A 23009-nucleotide genomic window follows, 5' to 3' on the forward strand; every position below is an offset into this window, starting at 1 on the left:
AAGCTCAGGCTGCTACCAACATGTCTGTGGAAGATAGTATGCAATGGGGTATCACAGCAGTCCAGCAACCTGTCCTCCAAGAGGTTATTAGGATTGCCACAAGGCTGCCCTGGTAAGTAGCAGTAGTTTCGTAGAGCACAAACTTGCTGTTTCTCAAAGATAACATTCCTGATTTTGTTATTGCCATTCCACCAATAATGCCCCTGATGTTGCCTGTCAGCCAGTCAACCCAGACTGCTGTCGCCCGTGATGTGATAGTGCAATCCACAACTGAGCTTTCTAGGCTCGGAGCTGCTTGAGAGCATCTTCTAAGGCCAACTGCAATTTCCCCCACTGAAAGTAGGAGCCTTCCACCAACCATGCTGCAGCCACTAGGGTGGCAATGCATTGGACTGCTAGGTCATACACACTAAAAGCAGGCATTTAGGGAATGCATAAGAGTGATTAGTTTTGTCTGCAACATGGCAGGATTTCATTTATAAATTTGGTTTGCAATGTTTATTTTGTGATGGTTTTTATGCAAACATTGTGATCAAGAGACAACAGTGATGGTCAACGACAGTCTGGAGGCAAGGTGTGGGACTGTTTTGGAGTCTGACAGTAAAAGTATATAATAATAAAAAGTATATAGTAGGTTATGATGTGCTTTGGACCATCTTCATAAAGGCAAGATTTATAAAGGCAAGATTTTCTTTCAATGCACACACCACATAAATATACACAACACTCAGCTCCACCTCTCATAAACCACAAATATAAACTTCCTATTGATGCAGTGTTTTAATAAAACAAATCCCCATATCCCTTCAACTCACAGTAGATAATGAATAATTGTCTTTAAATGTGCAGTTCAGAAAAATTACAGTTAGAGGTTTACAGCAGAAACAGGCCCTTCGGCCCAACTTGTCCAGTTTTTACCACTAAGCTAGTCCCAATTGCTCACATTTGGCCCATGTCCCTCTACACCCACCTTACTTATGTAACTGTCCAAACACTTTTTAAAAGACAAAATTGTACCTGCATCTACTACTGCCTCTGGCACCTCAATCCAGGCACTCAGCACCCTCTGTGTGAAAAAATTCCCCTTCTGGTCCTTTTTTAATCTCTCCCCTCTCACCTTAAACTTATGCCCTTTAGTTTTAGACTCCCCTACCTTTGGGAAAAGATATTGACTATCTAGCTGATCTGTTCCTCTGCTTTGTGTGAGAACTTTGAGTATTTAAAAAAATTATAAACAAATCATAAACAAATATTTTGTCATGAATTGCCATGTTATGCTGAGTTCCATTTTCTAACATTAACAATCTACCCTTTATTCATCACTGTGGTCAGATGCAAGTTCATGCAGTTTGTCTGTACAATTTACCACAATTCTGACTCATAAAGAAATATGTTTTGCATAAAATATGTTCAACTGCTAATTGAGGGTTGCCTTTTTTCAACATTTGGTAGATCATGTAATTATATTTGGAGGTCTAAGGTTTGCAACACAACTAAGCGTATGGGGGCGGGCGGTGTACCTTAGCTCTTATCTCTATGTTATTATAACAGAATTTGATAAGTACATAGTAACATTGCAGACAGAATCTGTGTTGGACATTTGTCTGAAAGGAGTGATTGATTTGTCTGGGATTGCATTGTTTTGTCCAATGACTAATGTACATGAGAGGGCAAGATTTAGTTAAACTGGCTGAATTGTAAGCCAAAACTTGATAAGATTATTTTTATGTCATACTGATAAGATCCCTTTTATCTCCACTATTCTTGGCACAGTAAGGAGGCAAAATGATCAGGTCAAAACAAAATTGCAGGGCTATGGGGAAAGAGCAGGAGAGTGAGATAAATTGGACAGCTCTTTCCAGGCTCTTTCCACAGGCCCATAGGGCTGAAGGGCCACCTTCCACGCTGTATGGTTCTAATGCTGCTTTTTATCACATTGTTCCGATTAAACAGTTTTAGTCAAGTTTTCACCATACTTTGAGTCAATGTTTACACTACTGATGGAATAGAAGTTTGTGTGGGAGTGGGAATACTTCTTTCAAATGAAAGTAATGTTCTTGTTTGCCAATGTTCAGTACAAAAATACTTGTAACTCCAGAGATTGTAAAGAATGTTTAGCATTGATCTGGGAAACACAGGTAATTAAGTTATGGTATGAACAGTTAAATAAAGCCATGGAAAACTGCAACAGTTGTTGTTTAAAACTTGGTACTGATATGGTTTATCTTCATTGAGGTGGCATTTTACATGAAAAACATCAACACATAGTAAAATATTCTTTCACATAGAAAATAGAAGCAGGAGTGAGCCATTTGGCCCTTCAAGCCTGCTCCGCCATTTATTATGATCATGGCTGATCATCAAATTCAATATCGTAATCCCACCTTCCCTCCCTCATACCCCTTGATTCCTTTAGCCCCAAGAGCTATAGAAAAGTTATAATTGAATGCGTTATTTTCATTTATATTTTGGATTGGAGAACTTTTCTTGCATAAGTGGCAGTTGTTGTTTTGCAATATTTTAAGTTAATATTAGCTTCTTTAAATGTAATTATAACTATTGGATAAAATTAAAGCTCTTTTACAGCTCTTAGTTATGATTCAGTTTCTCAAATGTTTTCCTTCCAAGTAATTCAAGAGAATAAACCCCCCAAAATATGTCAGTGTTTTTACTTCTGCGATTACTGATGCTAACAAAATTTACACTTGCTGCTTCTGCCTTGCTGTCAATCCTACTTCATTCTCGGTGTCTTTTATACAATTATATTCATGTGTTAGCCTTAGTTTCAAGCATGGTTATGCTTTGTATACTTTCTGAACCAGGATTATTTGCCGAGTTTACAGCCATGGATGATAATCAGATTCTGAATGGAGTAAGACAATTGGTCTGATAGCATTGGATTGTACAACACCAGCATAATCCATGGACAGAATTCTCACATTCTGAGACTATGTGCTATGGCGGGGCAGGAACATGGAATGTTTCCTGCTGCGACGACCAATGGGAAAAACACGTCAAATCATTCAGCCCTGACTTCATTAATTATGCATGGAGGTGTTTCATGCTGTACTCAGTGGTGGGGGAGACCTAGATGTCACGTAGTCCATCATTGTGTCTGGGCGCCATATTGAAATGTTGCCAAACATTATTGAAGAAAGAAGATGGATCTTCTGAAAGTGAAGATAGGTTTCCGGGAGCACCCTGAGGACCTCCTGAGAATGGAGATAGATCTCCAGGAACATTCCAGGGCTGGAAGATGGATCTCCCTCCAGGATACTGAATCTGGAAGATTCACTTACCGATGCACCCCTGGCCCACTGCTGTAGTGTTCCATAGCTCAGAGTTGTGAGTGGCCTCCATCCCAAACTCCAGAGACAGCCCTGGGCATTGTTCAGATGAGTTCTAACACCTGCATGCCAAACATGTTTCCTGTTGGCACTACAGAGAGCTTGTTGTGGCGGTTGGGCCCTCATTTGCATTCCATTGACAGGATGCAAATAAGACTTAAGCCGGGTTCTGGTGGATTATTCCGTCTGCCAAGGTGGGCATAAAAGGAAGATCTTGTTGTGAATTCACGCTGGAGTGAAATTGATTTGAGTTTCACGCTACTTTCTGCTACTGTTGGGGGCTGGGAAAGTTCTGCCCCAGGTCTTGTTTAAGTAGGCAAAAAAATTGGTGGGGAATGTATTCCTGCTGGTGGCAACAGCTCCAAAGCCATTTAACGTTTCCTGGAAGTCCCACCCCAACAGGTCTGCCAGCTAATCTGACTGGTCAGCAACAATGTGGTCCCAGAAAAGCCTCTGGAGCCAGTAGCTGTTGCTAAAACTACATGCACTCCCGTGAGTCTAAGTGCTGGCGACTGGGGGATTTTCACAGTAGCTTTGTTGCAGTGTTGATGTGGGCCTACTTGTGACATGAATAAATAAACAATAAATACATATTGCAGGTTACAAGATTGTTTTAGTCTTTTGGAGGAGAGGCTCATGGGAGGGAAGGAACAGATTGGAAAAACATAATATAAGAGCATAAGAAATAGGAGCAGGAGTAGGCCATCTAGCCCTTCGAGCCTGCCCCGCCATTCAATAAGATCATGGCTGATCTGAAGTGGATCAGCTCCACTTTCCCACTTTCTCCCCATAACCCTTAATTCCCCTGTCAATCAGAAACCTATCTACCCGTGACTTAAATATATTCAGCGAGGTAGTCTCCACCACTTCAACGGGCAGAGAATTCCAGAGATTCACCACCCTTTGAGTGAAGAAGTTCCTCCTCAACTCTGATCTAAACTGCACCCCCCCCCCTTATCTTGAGGCTGTGCCCTCTAGTCCTGCTATCCTTTCTAAGCGGGAAGAATCTCTCTACCTCTTGGAATGCCTGGCTACGATGGGAAGGGATCCAGATTGGGAAAGGGGGTCAAGGTGGGAGATATCTCCTCCTTTCCCACCCAGGACCTGAGCAGTATAACCTGCTGGGCCTCCCCAGTCCCTGACCTCCCACCACCTGCTTCAAAACTGCGGTCAGGAAAGAAGCAGTACTTAAGTGGCCAATGATTTTAATTGGGGCAAGGCTTCCCCCTCTACCCTCTTAAAATTGCAGATGGTTTCGGGATGGCAAAGGGCACCTGGGAAACTTTATCAGCTTGCCCGCCTGCATACCCAGCAGGAAGGTGATATTTTGCTGATATTTCATCGTTTTGTTTGTCATGAAGAAGCTTTGCGGCTTCCCTCAGGTGAAAATAGAGAGAACATAAAGAGCATCTAATCATTTGAGTTTTTGAAAGCTTTCTAACCATACTTCACAGAAAATTCCATCACTCTTTGGAAAACACAAAAAGAGTAACTTTGTGAACATTGAATGATATTTTCCTGCATTAAGTCATATTATCTAACTTTGAGATGCTGAATTTCAAGGTGACAAGAAGGAGGAAATGTTTTGCTAAAATTTTCTTGAGGCAGTTATCTCAGTTCAAAAATTCTGTATGTGTATCTATATGCATTTTTTTGATGACAATATAGAACAGTAACAAAATTACAGAAAGCCACTGTGACAGATGAAATATAATAGGAAGCAGGTGCCTGTTCTTACAAAGCTGCAAAGGAAATGAACTGCTTAAAGGGTTATTTCCTATTGTAATCTGAAAGGTTCCTCAAATTTAAAAATGGGGATAATTTAACAGCAAATATCCCCTTCCCCACTTCAGTTACTTTTCTCAACATAAACGCATATTGTAACTGGAGGCTAAATATAGTGCAGCCTGGGAATTTACTCCACTTCCAGCTTTGAAGCAAACTCTATGGTAATAGCTAACATATGGCTCAAATCAGCAGTAGCTCAGCATTACTCATGTACCCAGGAGGTAATGACTTAAACAGAAACAGCCCACCTTCCATTGTTGCAGTCATACCTATATTATAGATCAATTTGTAGCATAGGCCCCTGAACAATAATTTACTTAGGTATTTAAAACAGCAAGTGATCTAGGAGTATAAATTAGTCTAGATCCCTATCCCGGTTTCGACTTGGTGCTGCATGACCAAAAGAAGCCTAAAGCAAGATGTCCAATGATTGTTTGATCCTCATCTACATACTTGGCATGACCAGCACTCCAGCTTGTGCCTTTACAGGTAACTCTTCCAAGCAAAGTCTTCAATTTTGGGCCATCTCCCTCACTGGTAGTGACCCTCAGGTAGGTTCGGGAATGGAGTTAGGGTGGGCTTCAGGTGGAATAAAATGTGACTGTGCTGTTAGTGAAGGAGTTCCAGGATATTGACCCAGTGACAGTGAAGGAATATTTCCAAGTCAGTGTGGTGAGTGACTTGAAGGGGAACCTTCAGAATGTGGTGTAGAAAGGTATCTGCTACTCTTCTAGATAGTAGTGATTGTGAGGAGGCGGAGACAGATTATCCACTCTGTTTTTCCAGAGTGGATTTTTCCAAATTCACTTAAATGTACGGTGTTTGATATTCCTTCAAATTTTAGTTATTGTTGAAGATTTTTAAAATTATTTTTCTTTTTTTTCTCTTTTATCTCTCACTCAATCCTATTCTTTCTGTCCCTCTTATTTAATTTCAATACCTTAATTGGCAATGAAATCGAAATTCTAATGGACGCTTCCTAGTTTAGACTTGGTACTGCTTATTAATGATTCTTCAATCTGATTGAGTAAAGGAAATACATAGGGCAGAATTGTCCACTTGCTTCAGAAAGCACATTGACTATCCCACCCACCATCGCACCTTGTCTTAAAAATGGAAAATTCCATCCATAGTTTGTTTCCCTGTTCACATATATCCCAAGTGAAATTGTAAATAATGGCTGACACTGTTCATTGCCCACTGGCCACAGTAGCAGTCCATTAAGTATGCAGAATTTTGAATTTCAAGGGAAATATCTTACATTGGGAAAGAGGGATGCCAATTGAGGTAACTTAAAGGCCTTATCCCACTGCCTTCGGTTTTCAACCAGTGGTGGGTGGGCCGTTTCCTACACTGGGTGTCCAAAAAGCAAATGCTTGTCAGGTTTATTTATGGGTTCCCAGGATGTTCCTCACTGACAGAAACTCATTGCTTGATCGAAGGACATGTCATTAGGAAGGGGTGGGTGGTGGGTCACTGAGAACCATACCCCAAGCTTTCTTACAGTGCCTCCTTGTGATCCCCATCCCACCCACATTCACCTCCTACCTGGTGCCCTTCACTAATCCTGGGATCAGTGGGGGATTGCTGATAGCTGCCACCACTACTGGTGGTATTACCTACAATGAAGTGAGGGCCTCTGATTGGCCAGCCACACTTGGAGGTCCTTGACCCAGCCAGGATTGACCTACCAACAGGGTCATTTTGGCACTTAATCTGATTGGCCTTTCTCCAAAGGAGACAACATGGAGAACCACAGCCCACCTTTTCTTCCAATGCCCTGCTCCTCCCTTCCCAACCAGCGACACCCCCTCCCATCTTGTGATCCCCATTTCACCCTCATTCATCTCTCACCAGCTCTCTTTGTTTTATGTGTTTACAGACTATTGATAATGTGCAGTAAACGTACGAAAAATATTGTAAAATCTAGCATTTAAACACATTTCTAGAAACTGACAACTTCTGACTTAATTTTTGTGACTCACTTGGAACTATGCTTGATAGCAATTTGATAAGCAACCTGCTCATTTTCTATTTGAAATTCACCCTTTTGGTAACATATCCATCTCCTATTTTAAATTGCAGGACCCCAATTTGCACTTTAACTGGGGCCTGAGCAGTGAAGCTTTCCCTCCAAACTGAAGCAGGTTTGTGGATTTAAGTTAAGTGTTAAACTTTCTTTTGTGAGACTTGTAGGAACAGTGATCTTCTGAGCTCCATCCACGAGGGGTGTTCAAGCCTCCCATGCCTCTCACTCCTCCATCTCCTTTCCATATCATATTACTGTCCCAAATATTCCTCTCCTCTCTGCAATTGCTTGTCAGAAATTTGTTCCTTCATGCTGGCTGGAAACCTTTGGTCGCCCACATGTGTTTTGCCACCCAGTAGCCAGCTGCTGCTTTCTGCCTGTTTTGGGTAAGCATGTAAATGAGACCTGGCATTCAAACACCCTCAGCCTGAAACTTTGGTAAAGTAAGTGTGTTTTGCACTCAGCCAGCCCCCAAGATCTGAAGAATCAGAAAATCAGAAAGGTTAATATTTCATCATGTAAGAACATAAGAAATAGGAGCAGGAGTAGGCCATCTAGCCCTTCAAGCCTGCCCCACCATTCAATAAGATCATGGCTGATCTGAAGTGGATCAGTTCCACTTTCCCGCTTTCTCCCCAAACCCTTAATTCCTTTGTCTATCAGAAACCTAGCTACCCGTGACTTAAATATATTCAGCGAGGTAGCCTCCACCACTGCAACGGGCAGAGAATTCCAGAGATTCACCACCCTTTGAGTGAAGAAGTTCCTCCTCAAATCTTATCCAAACTCCCCCCCCGCCCCCCCCCCCCCCGCCCCCCCCCCCCCCCCCCCCCCCCCCCGACAAGAGGCATCTGGATGGGCACATGAGGGAATAAAAAGATACATTCTGGATAAGGGCAGAAGGCTTTTTTTTTGTTTCATTATAGCATCATGATTGGCACAAGCTTGTTCTTTTTCTTATGTTTCTATTAACCATTTTGAATTCTGATGGAAGATTCCCACCTAGAGTATTAACCTCTATCCAATGGGTCCACTATGTATTTCCAATAGTTTTTGTTTTTTGTAGCAGTAATTGGAAAATACTAATTGTGTTTCACTTTGGGCATTAACACTTGACTTTTACTACTGGAGTATCAGGATATTTACTGTACATCTAATCATAGTATAACAATTCCTCATCTGAACGCTTTCTGACTGTGCAATTATATGTGCTGGTTCTAGCTTGGCTGAATGAAATAAACAAATTTGTACAGTGGCACCAATTTTGTGGCATTTCCAAAGGAAGGATAATAAGAAATAAAAAGTTAGTATGACAGAAAGTCAGCAGCAGTGTAATGACTGGTTTGTTAAAATTAAAACTGTGGTTGACTGAATCACTAAGTGCATCACCATGAGTATTCTTCCTGTCTTGCAAGAAGTCTATTTGTTCAGTCAGTATGAATACTACTGCCATATTGTATAATACAAGGCCTGTTATGCATTAGCTGGATTTTGAATGCTACTCTCAAAGCATATCGTGCAGCTTGCTGATGAGCCCATATTAATCTTAGCCTCAAATTATGTTGATTGCACTTAAAATCAGTTGGTAAGTTTTTTCATTTTTAAGTAGTCAGGAGGAACCCTGGAGGCCAGAATCTCAAGCTTCCTTCTTGGCTGCCAGACCACTCCATATGCAACAATGGGAGTCCTCTAACAGAGTGGTTAATGAATGAGACTGAGGGCGGAATTTTACCAGCACGTCTGTCCAAGTTTCGCACGATCCCGCCTGAGGCCAATGGAGAATGCCATTCTCCGAGCCGAGCCTGCCCCCGGAATCAGGACTGGCGTGCCGGTAAAATTCCGGCCTGAGCCTCCTAATTTGTTGGGAGGGTAGAGGCCAGCCAAAGCAATCAAAAGGCAAGTCATGATTCATGTCAGTTAACTCGGTCATTTATGACACCTTGTAGGTGAGGAATTTTGGTATTTCGTCGAGTTGGGTCCCTAGAATTATTGTTGCTCAAATTGGGCCCCTGTTTTATTAGAAGTAACACCCATCGTTGAATTCCTGCTGATGTGATTGATGGAATACTCTAGTGAAATTTCTTGACACCAAAAAAAATTGAAAACCTCCCTTTCTCGATTTGTGAGTAGTCTTCTTCAGTTTTTGAGGAGGTTTTTTGAGATACAGCCTGTTGGCCTTTTAGAGTTGTCGTCCATCTCATGGAACAACACCACATTAAAGCCAAATGGAGAGGCATCGTAGGTTAACACCAATTCTTTACATAGGTCGAAATGTACTAATAAGTTTGAAGAAAACGGCAATTGTTTTATTCTGTTGGAAGCTTCTTTCTGGGGAGACTTCCAAGACGAATGCTGATGTTTCTTTAGCAGAATATGCAAAAATTGGCAGGGGGAGCAATAACATCGACAAGTTTCCAAAAATGACTTGAACTCAGGTATGTTTTTGGGGGCCAGTGTCACCTTTGTGGCTCTGATCTTATCTTCCATGGGGTGTAATCTATATGGTAGCCCAGATAGGTTACCTTAGTGGCTTAAAAAGTACATTTCTCCTTCTTGAAGTGAACTCAGCCTCTGAAATCTCTTCAGCACCTCCTCTAAATTAGCTAGCTGCTTGGCTTCTGCCGATCCAGAACATCATCAAGGTACACCACAACTCATGACAGCCCCTGCAGCAGACTCTCTGATGTTACCTAGAAAATTGCACATGCTGAAGACACGCCAAAAGATGGGGGCATGTATTGGAATAACTCTTTGGGCCCGATTTTATCATTTTGATTCTAAGTGCTGAATCTGGATGTGATTCAGATCCGACTTGTAAACCATGTTCTCCAGCATCCCCATATACACTCAGCCTGAAAAAAAAAGTCGCGAGTCTGAATTGTGCTGGAGGCGGGGCTTATTGTGCCTGAAATGCTGATGCTTCGATTGGAGCCTTCAACTGTGTATGCGCAGTAAAAACAAATTTGAAAAACGCTCCCCTGCCACATCACGCTCGGGCCGCAAAAAGTGGATAAAGCGGCCCGGGAACAATGGCCCCCACAGACATCATCCCACCCCCACAAAATAACTGTCCCCCTTATCCACCCACCCCCCTTGCTACCCAGATCGATTGCGGCCCCCTGCTCCACTTCCTCCCCACCGATTGCCCGCAGAGTGGCAGCAACCCTCCCTGCACCCCCCCACCACCCCCATAACAGATCCATCTGGCCTCCCTCCCCCCCATCCCCTACCAGAAAATGATCTGGCCTCCCTCCTCCTCCTCCCTCCCCACCAGATAACAATCTGGCCCTTCTCCTCCCCCCGTCCTCCCAATAGAGAATGATCTGGCTTCCCTCCTCCCTCTTCCCCAACATCAGAGAACGATTGGGCGCCCCCATCAGAGAATGATCTGGCCCGTCTCCCTCTCCCCTCTACCCCCACCCCCCACCACCGATCTGACTTAGAGAGCCGCTGGAAGCTCTGAACTTCTTCAGAAGCTGGAGCGCCCAAAACAGACCTTTGCTGAGCATGTCTGTTTTGTGCTGAATCTGGATGGGCAAACGCAATGGTAAAGAGGGAAATGTGGCTAAGTTTGGGTGCCCAGTCTATTAAGTCAATTTAAATTCATGCAAATGAATTTAAATTGACATCACGCCCATTTCGGGCACGGTCCTGGTCGTGTCAATTTTCGGGCCTTGGTAAAGTGGGAATCAGTGCGGATGCAGGCGCAGATCATAGTATTCACCTCACACCCGACTTTACCAGGTTTTTGTGCCTGGAAACGGGTGCAACACAATGGTAAAATTGGGCCCTTTGTGTGTGTGATATAACCTCGGGAAGTGTTGACTAATTCAAGTTACCACTATTTATTGCTTTAATTTTCTACAGGTTTAATTTTGGATTTCTGCAGTGTCAGTGCCCCATTATCATGATTAACACCAGATTAAATCAGCTATCATTTAAATGACAAATCTTTGAATGCATTTTCAAAAAAATCCTATTCCTATATTTCATAGCTCCATACCATTATTTAAACTGTACTGTGATATGCAATACCTTGGCAACCAGATACTCACCATGGTAAACCCAAGTCAAATTCAAAGTAAAGATTATTGTTGAATACTTGTTGGGCTGTCATGAGTCTAAACAACATCCAGGAAGTGACTAACTTCCCATCAACTTGATCTGTAAAAAGGTCTCCCATGTAAATCTAACCTAATCTTAATCAGTGAGTTTATTTCTGTTAAAATCCAATCCATTTCCAGGTAATGACTGGTTTCCTGCCAAACCAATCTAAATCAAGCCATGTGGTGCCCTGACTGCCATAAAATTAGATGCAAGCTGAGTCATAACCACGATATTCACTGTTCACTCTTTCAATTCAACTAGAAGGTCATCTGATGTTTTAAAAATTGGAGGAGAACTCAAAGGCTTATTTGGATTCAGTGAAAAAGTTCTGAAGCTGTATCCCAAAACCAACACCTGGATTTTCTGACTTTCTCTGTGTATCTGAAGTCAACATTTTGATCATTAAAAAAAAATGAAGCATTTAGTTGATTACCAAGATGCAAAATACCTGAAAAATTGTTCTTAGTTTATGACAATGGTTAATTTCACCTTCAAAGAGGAGACAAATAAATAATATGTAAGGAGCACAGTAAGCACAGCATCACAGTACCTGCAAGAACCAAAACAGCTATGTTCTTTTGGTTTCTTTTCAAAGGCATTGTTTTTACATACTTTATTCTACTTTGCATATTTTTCAAAATAAGAAAGAATTTTGGCATTCTTTACTTTGCATCTGAAATGAGATTGTTATGGACCAGTGGAGCTTGCAAGTAGAAGACTTTTTTCTTTTATCTGCCTCTCTCCTTTATCCACCTTCACTTTTGTGCCTTCTTGCCTAAGGTGTTCATTCCTTTTAAGGGTTTTGGCTGCTCTGTGGCAATTCTTCATTTATAGATCTAAATAATGATTTTTGCTATCACAACAAAGCTCAATTCTGTCCTTACCTGACACCCAGGCACATGGGCATGGAATTTCACTCTTGAGATGGGTGCGTGGAGCTGGGAAATGTCCTGGTTTGCTGCACCCACCTCATTGGAGGGGGAAAGGTGGGGGAGATTAAGGAATGGCCCATACAAAGACGAGGGGATCTTTGTTCTTAGATGACAAATGTGGGATAAAATGTGGCCCACTGCCCTGAGCACAGATCACATGTGACCATAGGGGTTGCCAAGTCACTTAAAACACCACAGTTGTAAAGAACAAATTGTAAACTCATTTCCAGTTATATTCTGCATTACACATATATTTTCACATTTGAATGTATAATCTTCAGTAGGTAAAACCTCATGGAATTTTCCCACATTCCCCCTCCACTTAATTCACCACTGCCGCGCCCCCCCACCCTAGCACACTGATGGGGTTCCTGGCAGAGCGGAGTGGATTCACTAGGAAATCCCATTGACAGCGGTGGGACAAGAAGCTCCTGCCACCAGCCAACCAGCGGGCTGTCCCCTTCTGCTGAGAAACATGCCCCGGGGGAGGGCAGAGACCGTCTATACATATCCACATCCTGAAATGTCTATATTGCATTTTGACTTGTTATGTTCAAAAAAACAGTTTCTGCCAAAATAAATAGAGCTAACATCTGAGAAATGAAGAATGTCACATGACTACCTTTAAATTGCTGACTTGCTTTGCTCCGAGTTAGGGAATGCTGTAAGATGTGTAAGGACCACAAAGCAAAAATAATAAAACGAATCTCCAAATTCAGAAGCAAAGCAGTTGGCAAACTTAACATTTTATAAATTTGAAATCATTTCTAAATCATTAAAAATATTTGCACAATATTTTAATTTTCAGCAGCAGCTTTTACAGGCATTGCAATATAATTTGCTTTTCTCTGTATGAAGTAGAAACTCGTATCTATGTTGGAACATTTTTCTTTCCTAGTCACTGATTTGTCAGTTGTCTCACTGTCTGAATTACTACAAGACAAAAGATTTTTTCCTGTAATTTTGGGCCTTATCTGTGAAGGAGTGGTCTTATGTTACCTATCCAAACCGTGATCGCTGGATTCCCAACTGCTGGCTTTATCTGGTTCTGCCTCACCAGCGTGATGGCATGGCCCACACCTGCATTTTATTTTTTTGCACACTGTCAATGCACAGTGTGGTGAGAAAACCTGGCTGAGACGCTGGTGAGATGCATGATGGTTTTCTCACTTCAACCATCACTCTGTGCAGAAAAGGCAAGTTTCACCGAAGTTCTAATTTTCTGCTTCTTCCCTTGTACCTGAAGATGCCAGAGCTGACTTTTGGAATGTGGACTTGTAGCATGAAGCCTTGCTCAATGTTACCCCATAATGCTTATTTTAAAAATCAAGCAATCAGAAAATTATTTGTAGCAGCTTATGCATACAACTTCACGAGTTCCACTTACCCTATAGTGTGAACCTTGACAGAAAGTGCCAGAGTATTTGATCATGTGATGGTATCATGAAGTCCAATCCTGCACTCTCTTGATATGCACGTCTGCCACTGTCATCAGATGATGATCAGGGGCAATTGTTGTACAAACTCGGCTCATTATAATAAATTGACAAACGTTGTACAAATAAACATTTTCAATTGGAAATTTTGGCAGCTCATAGGATTGTGATAAACTGATTATAAAGAGTAGAAATTGTTGCTGACTGCAGTAGCAGATTAATGCTTAATATGTTTATCTGACTTCTTTATCCCCTATTTTACTCAAAGCATTGATCTGTTTGAAATCAGAGTATCAAATATTCAGATGTCTGCTTTAACCTACAACAACAAACTTAGTAATAAATTCTTCCACTTAATCTTAATGCAAATTTAAGTCAATATTGGGCTTTTTTTTTAAAACCCAATATTATGAAGCAGATTGGTTGGGTTATATCCACTGTTAGTTTGTCTATATGATACTGTGTTACCATATTTTTTGCCCAGAGCTTTGTGTTTCTGTGAATGGCGGGATGCATAATGGGGAGAGCAACATTTGATTTATGGTTTTAATTAAGTAAATTAAGGCTTATAAACGGATATGGTTTCCATGTGATCAATTTTCTACAGCTTTAATTGTGATTCAATGCAACACAATTTACTCTGTGTTACAGTGCCTAAAAAACTACTGGATGAGACCAACCCTAAGCCAACTCATTATAAAGGAATTCATCACCCTAATTTTCCACCACACCCCAAACCTTATGATCCGAACATTATAGGTGACGGTGTCTTTCCCCATGATGTGTTACCCTTTATAACAGAAGCATCTTTGCCAGGTAAGTTATTTTGCATTATTTTTACATGGAAGTAAAACTTCTGGATAAAAGCTTCCAATTTTATTTATTTATTAAATGCCATTTGTTGAATTATTTGTAGTTGCAGAGTTTGTTGGCATAGAGATCTTTGATGTTCACCCATACAGAATAGTCCCTTTAAATGGAGGACTTGAGTCCTACATCACTAAATTGAAATGAATGAATACCAGGCCCTCAACTACAAATAAAGTAACACATTTTTTATTTTCAAAAAATAATAAGTGATTTGAATTTAAAAGCTGCTGGCGCATTCTGGAAAATTTGTGTGTACCTGAGCTGCCTTCAGCCAACAAGTGTTCTAGGAACAAAACACCAAACTCAATCCCAGTTATTTGGGAGAGGCAGAGTTGTTCAAGAGAAACTTTAATGGAGGCATTAAAAGACTCAGGATGTTGCTGTGGATAGATGTAATAAAGTTAATGCAACATGCATTTTGTAAAATTTACTTTGTTTCAATATGACAGTTACTAAGGAAAAAGCATAACTTCAATAGATTTAATATTCAGAGAAACATAAGGGAAAGCAAGATACTCCTAATGGGGCTACATTTTACAGTTTCCCACTGGCCTGTTTAAAGCAGAGAGCTCGTAAAATGCTGGGTGTAGCCTTCCCAACCAGTCTCCCCCTTCACAGGGAGTTTAGGAAGAGTCAGGCAGCTCATTTGCCCTTGGACCTAGATCATTAAGTGGCCAATTAATGGTTTTCAATTGGCTTTTGTGGGCATAGGGTGGTGGGGAATACAGCATCCCATAAAATCCAGCACATAATGACCATATCTAGACAAAATATTACCTGCCCTGCATGCTCCTATGAAACATTTTCAAAATTTAATTTGTGGAAGTGGTGGGGAATTAGTTTCAGGACTGGGATGGAAGAAAGCCGTTACATTTTAACATAAGAACATAAGAAATAGGAGCAGGAGTAGGCCATCTAGGCCATCTAGCCCTTCGAGCCTGCCCTGCCATTCAATAAGATCATGGCTGATCTGAAGTGGATCAGTTCCACTTTCCTGCTTTCTCCCCATAACCCTTAATTCCCCTGTCTATCAGAAAATGTAGGTATGATCAAAAATGTTTCATACCCAGGACATGTGCAGAGATACCAGTAGATGTGTTAAATTGCACATACACGAGTTAAAATCAAGTGCAGTTTTTGGATAAATTAGAAGTTAGAGGGTTGGAGAGAATTGAATATGATGTCCAGCTGTATTGGAATCTATATCTTCTATACTTATTTGCGGCTGGAATTTTCCAGTGCCGCTGAAAGTCATTGGAGTTTTGGTTGGAACAAAAAATTTTCCATTCTTGCTGGCAACAGTCTGTCGTAGATAAGACCTGAGAATCCCAACCCCCTATTGAAATCAGAAATACTGTCCCTACTTTGTGTAACACTGATTTAGTATTTATAGCTAAACAGCAGAATCTGCAGAAGTATGGGAAGCAGAAAAATGATGATAGATCATATGAATTTCAGTACAGAATGAGTTGCTGTGAAATATGAAGCTGATATACTACTGTGTCTCTATTGATGTGCAATGTATCAAGTTTACATGTACAGTTTCCATTATAGGAATTGATAATGGGAAAAACTTGACAGGAAATATAGATGCAGATATAAGATTTTTAATGCACAAATAGGTAACGGGAAGATACTGCAGCTTTCAAAGTATGCATTATGTTCTACTTAATTCTTGATTGGTAGCTTAATCTCCATTCTTAAAAGTAACAAGAAAAAGAATGCTCAATGTTAGACTCTTCAGCAAGTCATGTGCAACTCTATGCAAGTTACTAACATATGTTTGTCCACAAAACATTGCTGATTACTATCAACTTTCCTCTGAGAAAACTTTATTTGTTGCAGTTGGTGGCTAATCCGCATTATCACAAAGATTCACAGGCTCTCCCATTTTGTAGCTTTTTTATATTAATAAGCATTTGTGTTTATTATCGTCCACTCATCTCCAAATGATTCCTTCCACATTCATCAAATTTCTTCAAACCAGATCTCTGAACTGATGATTGGTTACATCTTTAGTTGTTACATCTTTAGTTGTTCCATACCCTTCAATAAGATACTGAGAGTATTGTTTCTTTCAAATCTTCAAGGACAATTTCTCTCATGTCATTGTAGTTTAGGAACATACTAGTGCAGTAATGTCATGCTTGCTTGTGATCATTATGCATCTGAATGTTCTTCGTATTATGCATGTTAAGCTTTAAATATGCTGCTCCTCATATCTTTCCTGGGTGATTATACTGTTGAAGTCAATACTTGTGTACTTGGAGCCTTTTACAGGTGGTCTCTGGTCAACTTGGTTGGAAAGTCAGCTACAGTCATGTCCATGGGGCTTAGCTGTTAAAATTGACTAAACCTCCCATTCATTAAGCCACTTTTCCACCTGAGAGTCAAATCTCCTTTTATATATGTGTGTATGTTATATATATATGTGTACATGTATGTGTATATGTATGCATGTGTGTATATATGTATATATAGGGTCTGGATGATCACTTTTTAAAGCTGAGTGCCAACCCTAACAATGCTACCTCTAAATTGAATCAATAGTACATTTCATTATTAAATCTCTTTCTGGTGAATTCTACCAAAAAAATTCAAAGTGAGAAACCAGGAATGGCTTGCTGTTCAGATTGGGAGGCTGAACATCTGGGAATTTCTGTATTGGGAATACACGATGCCATCCTGATCCATGCCACTAGTCTTGTATAGGGCAGATGGATCACATAGAATCACAAGGAATAAAGCCAGAAACAGCCTCAGTGTCCTGGCCTAACATCCTACCCTCCTGTGATGACACAGAGGTAGAATGGGGGTGAGTTAGAAGGACTGCAGATCTTTGGCTCCATTGTATTTAACTTTATTTAAAATCTGAAATGCAAAACAACTTAATGACAGATTTTTACTAGCAGAAACTCAGGATTTCCTGGATAACTTGTTTGGAACATCAAAATTGAACAGCTGGAAACAAAGCTTGGGAAGTAACTGATAAAAGCTCAATGCCGCTTTTACAGAAGCATTGACAACCCTCAGCAAATTTAAATTAAATTATTAACAGTCCTTATCTATAACTTGTGAGCAGAAGTTATATCTTGTCTTGAATAAATATAATAAAAAAGCCTTTTGAAGTTAGCAGTAAAATCCATCAGCTCCACCTTTTACTTCTGGTGAAGTGGTGAACAATGGTTTAATATATTTGGTCTAAAGTCTAGAAATAGTCACATTATACTACAGCCTCGCATGGTGGATTGCAGCCCTGACGCTCATCTGCTGTATGACAATGTTTTCTTTTCTGTATGATTTAAAATTATTGTTTGAAATTTGATTGTAAGTACATTATGATTTTATAATTTCCATAACTAAGATTGTTTCATATCATTGCCTTAAATGCTATGTACTGCTCAATATTTAACTTGATGCTTTGGTGTATGAATGCAGAAGAAAAGAAGAAAGGAAGATCAGCCTTTGATTATCCAATGGATGCTAAGCCCCTACCAGCTCCACTGGATGAGATTGACAAACAACTTCTTGAAACGAGAGGTATTCAAACTGAAATGGCATTATTAAGCAACATTTTGGAAACCTATTCTTATATCACAGGTAGGTCAATGCTTCCAACTCTGTTTTACTACTTTGTGAAAAAACTAATAACAGTCATATAAGAAATATTCCTTTCTTAAAATAAGGCAACTTGCAATTCTATTCAGTGCATCATAGATAATCATCAGGAAGGTGAATGCATACCTAAGAAGAGAGAGGTTAGATTTGAAGGCTTAGTTAAAGAGATGGATTCTGTGAAATCTCTTAAAGGAAGGAGATGTGGAAAGGCAAAGATACTATTGGAAGGCATTCCAGAGACTGGGCCCTGGATCAGTTGAAAGTTTTGCTGTCGGTAATGAGATAAAGGAAGAAGATTATAAAAGATTTCTATCAGTGGAACGTAGAGTTAATTAGAGTTATGCAATTGGAAGAAATTAGGGCAATGGATAAACAAAGATGTGGAGGGATTGAATACTTGTCCATGTTATCCTTAATAATAAGTGTGAGATAATGTTCATTTCGGAACCAATGTCCATCCTGTATCTGAAACAAAAGCATCTGCTTTAACCTTTATGTGAAGAATGTCTTACAGGTCTGACAGATCGGTGAGGAGAGAATAGAGTGAACATTTCGAGTCTAGATGACCCTTTATCAGAATATCAGCCTTTAGTGGCTTTTCCAAACCATCTTGGTGGGCACTAGCAGAAGGATCCATTGTAAATGCACACAACTCTGGGCCTTTCTCCACCTGCTATCGAAACCGATGAAGGGATGGGGGGGTCAGAAATGTTCTGATGAAGGGTCATCTGGACTCGAAATGTTGGCTCTATTCTCTCCCCACAGATGCTGTCAGACCTGCTGTGATTTTCCAGCATTTTCTTTTTTTTAGTTTCAGATTCCAGCATCTGCACGACTTTATTTTTATCTTACAATTCTGACTTGGTATTGAGTCTGGGTGTTTTTTTCAGCTGTAGGATAGCCATCTAAAATAGATGTTAGAGCCCCCACATGCTCAAATTAAGTAGAAGATACCTGTTTTAAGATCCCACAGAGGAACTGGATAACCCTGGATGGAGCAGGAATGAGATCCTCAACAACTGGTCAGCACAAAAATATTCCATTTTGAAGTTTAATGTTGAGCCAGGAGGAGGTGAATTTTAGCATTCATCTTCTTCCTTCTCTACTTAACAATGGGCAGAATTCTCTCAAGATACCTCCCCCCCACTGCCATTGATTTCATTGGTAAGTGGTGGAAGGCCCAGAAACTGGTTTAACATTGGTGTGCATTTACAATGGATCCTTCTGCTAATGCCCCCAAAGATGGTTTGGAAAAGTCACCAAAGGCTGGCATAAACCTCATTTGCGTCACATTAATGGGATGCAGATGAAGGCCCGACCACTTGGCCTGTCCCCACCACCACCACAGCCACTAGATTTTCCATGAAGGTGACAGGAAAGCCTCCAGAGGATCTTGTGTTTCAAAAAGATCACCTTTCATTCTTCTAAACTGCAGTGGATACAGGCTGATCATGTCAATCTTTCTTCATAAGATCCTCTACAACACAGATATCAGTCAAGTGAACCTTCTCTGAAGTACTTCAAACTATTTATTTCCTTTCTTATATAAGCAGACCAAAACTGTACACCACTCCAGATATGGTCTCAGCAACATCCCATACGACTGCCAGAAAATGTCCTTACTTTATATTCTATTCCTGTGGCAACAAATATTTATACTGTAGCTAATGCATTCCTCCTCATACCTAGCCACTAAAATTAAATGTTAAATACCTGGTGACATTACTGTCATATATTTTCTTGCATAATCATTTTTAACATAACATATTAATGGTTAATTTGGTGAAAGGGTTAAAACTAGTAATAAAAATGACACAAACAGTTGTGTTTGGCAACAACATAAATGGCTCTGACGAAGAGTCATCCAAACTTGAAACATTGGGTGGGATTCTCCCAAAAAATTTCTGTGTATCATAATGGCGAGAGTAATGATCTTCCCACACAGTCAGTTTTAGTGAGTTTGGAGTTTTGCAATGGGACTGGGGGACTGGGTCCAAACAGCTTCAGAGTGTAGGTGCCATTTCACAAGGGTGACCCAAACTCTCAGTGCACTGGGAGACCCCCTCCCTCTCTCCCACAGACATCAGAATTCCCCCCCCTCATTGGCAGCATGTTCCCTCACCACCTCCCCCCACCACCTCCTCCCCCACCCCTCCCCCCACCACCTCCACGACATATGTCACCAGTATTGGAGCCCTCTTGATGGGTTTTGCTGCCTGAATGAAGGCACCCATCAAGTTCCTCGACTTCCCCCCAACAAGATTGCCTTCCTAATCCGTCCCTGCTTGACCCTTTTCCCCCCCAATCAGATCCCCGGAAAGCCACTCTGTCACAGCCTCCACTCAGGCCCCAATGCCTCAGCACTGCCCCTGGCACATTGGAGGCACCATTTTAAATAGACTGATGTTAATCAATGGTGAAAAACAAGTACCTAGCCAGGAGTAATAGATAATAATAAAGGCATGTATGTGGCAATTGCAGATGACCTATAATAGACATGGATGATGTTATGGAGGTGGCAGTTTTGTGATGGAGAGGTTTTGGGGTTAGAAAATCAGTTTGACATTGAATATGTTGATAAAATTGTGAAAAGTTCCATTTTTTAAAAAATTCATTTGTGGGACATGGGCATTGCTGGCTGTCCAGCATTTATTGCCTACCCCTAGTTGTCCTTGAGAAGATGGTGGTGAGCTGCCTTCTTGAATTGCTGCAGCCCATGCGCTGTGGGTTGACCCTCAATGCCATTAGGGAGGGAATTCCAGGATTTTGACCTAGCTATTGTGAAGGAACAGCGATATATGGTGTTGTTCCTATATATCTGCTGCCCTTGACCTTCTAAATAATTTTGATTTGAATTGATTTATGATTGTCACATGTATTAGTTTACAGTGAAAAGTATTGTTTTCTTGCATGCTATACAGACAAAGCATACCGTTCATAGAGAAGAAAAGGAGAGAGTGCAAAACGTAGTGTTACCGTCATAGCTAGGCTGCAGAGAAAGATCAATGTGAGATAGGTCCATTCAAAAGTCTGATGGCAGCAGGGAAGAAGCTGTTCTTGAACAGTAATGGGTTTGGAAGGTGCTGTGTAAGGATCTTTGGGAATTGCTGTAGTGCATCTTGTAGATAGTATACACTGCTGTTACGGAGCGTCAGTGGTGGAGGGACTGGATGTTTGATTTATTCTTAGATTATGGCTGGGCAAGAGCTGCAAGAAGTAGAATTTCTGGTGGGAGCCAAGTTTTGGTTTTCCTAAAATTTAGCTGTAATATTAATACTCGGGTCATTTAATACAGCATATGTGTAGGCTAATACCACATCTGTGTCCACCATGCACCACTAGGAACTTAAATCTCTCAAGTGGAAAAAAGATGTGGGTGTTATAATTTATAAATCTCTCTGAATATTCATGATCTAGTGAGCTTCTGAAAAAGTTCAGCGCCTTTAATAGATTCCGACATATGGATGGGTATAACAATGTGGAAAAATTTATCTGCATGGCAATTGAAAAGGATGTCATTAAACAGATGGAAAAAAGCAGACCCTAACAATATGGTAGAAATAGTTATTTGTTGTAATTGTGAATCTAAGCAGGCATTTTTATAGAGGTTACATTAAATAAATGCCTGTTTAATCAAAGCTAAAACTAAAATTGAAAATATATTCCAATTATGAGAGGAATAATAACAAATAATGGCCAGCAGTGAGGATGCTACCAATTGAATTCAACAGGACATTAACAGGCTAGCAGATGTTTGTTTGACATCACCCCAGGTCAAAACAGCCTGCTTGATTGGCAGCCAATCCACTACCTTAAACATTCACTTCGTCCACCACCATTGCACAGAGACAGCAGTGTGTACCATCTACAAGATGCAATGCAGCATCCTCACCAAGGCTCCTTTCACAGAGTCTTCCAAACTCTCAATCTCTACCATTTAGAACAGGGGTCTGTGAACTGCGGCCCGTGGGCCTTCAAGTCAGACTCCACCCTGATTTGTAAATATATCACTATTCTTTTACCTTTGCTGGGTCAAAATTCTGGAGCTGCCTAACTAACAACTGTGTGGGCATAGCTATATTACATGAACTGCAGTGATTCAAGAAGTTGGCTCATCATCATATTCTCAAAGGCAATGTGGGTTGGGCAATAAATGCTGGTATTGCCAGTGATGCTCACATCCCATGAATGAATATGGGATATGGGAATGCTAGGCTCACAGGCTTGATTGTGCAATCATTAGGGAATGCTGGGTACAACTTTATCCTTACCACTTCAGAATTAAGCATTGCCTGGAGGAGGAGCTGAGTCGAAGCATAGGATCACATTCTTGTAACAGGGCCTTGCGTCTCTCCTCCATTTATATCAATGGAAGGCAAATTGGGCAACCAGTCTTGTGCACATGCGACCATTCCTGTCCCCTGCCCAGATGATCCTTAATACATAGGCATGAAAGATAAACCTGGAGACTGTTCCTCAGTGGAAGATCTTTTCTTCCAAAAAAGGGCCGTACAGAACTTGAAACATTAACCCCATTTCTCTCTCCACAGATGCTGCCAGACTTCTTGGGTTTTTCTAGCACCTTCTATTTTTGTTTCAGATCTCCAGCACTTTGAGTTATCTCTCTTTGCTTTTGACATAATTATTTCACCGAATCTCCTGCAGCATTCACACCATTTGCAGAGGTTCTGGTAAAAGGTCATAGATCTCAAACAATAGCTCTGCTTTCTCTCTTCACAGATGCCACCAGAACTGCTGTGTATTTCCATAATTTTCTGTTTTTATTACATTAGGTGAACAATGGCTCCTAAGAATTAATCTGCTCAGGAAAGTACGATGAGTTGAGGGAATTGTAATTCCGGAGATATTGTGGGAAATGTGA

The 23009-nt window shown here is 40.8% G+C and overlaps 1 protein-coding gene across 9 annotated transcripts in view; it reads left to right on the plus strand.

Moving 5' to 3' along the window:
* Positions 1–23009, plus strand: part of LOC145344986 (protein eva-1 homolog A-like) — a 293555-nt gene that overhangs the window by 265458 nt on the left and 5088 nt on the right. For 7 of the 9 annotated variants that reach the window (XM_080192415.1, XM_080192416.1, XM_080192421.1 and 4 more), the window contains 2 exons: positions 14291–14455; positions 17948–18109. In XM_080192415.1, the coding sequence (XP_080048541.1) occupies positions 14291–14455; positions 17948–18109 (327 nt within the window). Of the gene's footprint in view, positions 1–7220; positions 7283–14290; positions 14456–17947; positions 18110–23009 lie in introns of all 9 variants that reach the window. The other 2 variants (XM_080192420.1, XM_080192423.1) reach the window with 1 other exon arrangement.

This window comes from Carcharhinus amblyrhynchos, chromosome 7 (assembly GCF_965287045.1).
Source record: "Carcharhinus amblyrhynchos chromosome 7, sCarAmb.v2.hapA, whole genome shotgun sequence".
NCBI classification, from domain to species: Eukaryota; Metazoa; Chordata; class Chondrichthyes; order Carcharhiniformes; family Carcharhinidae; genus Carcharhinus; species Carcharhinus amblyrhynchos.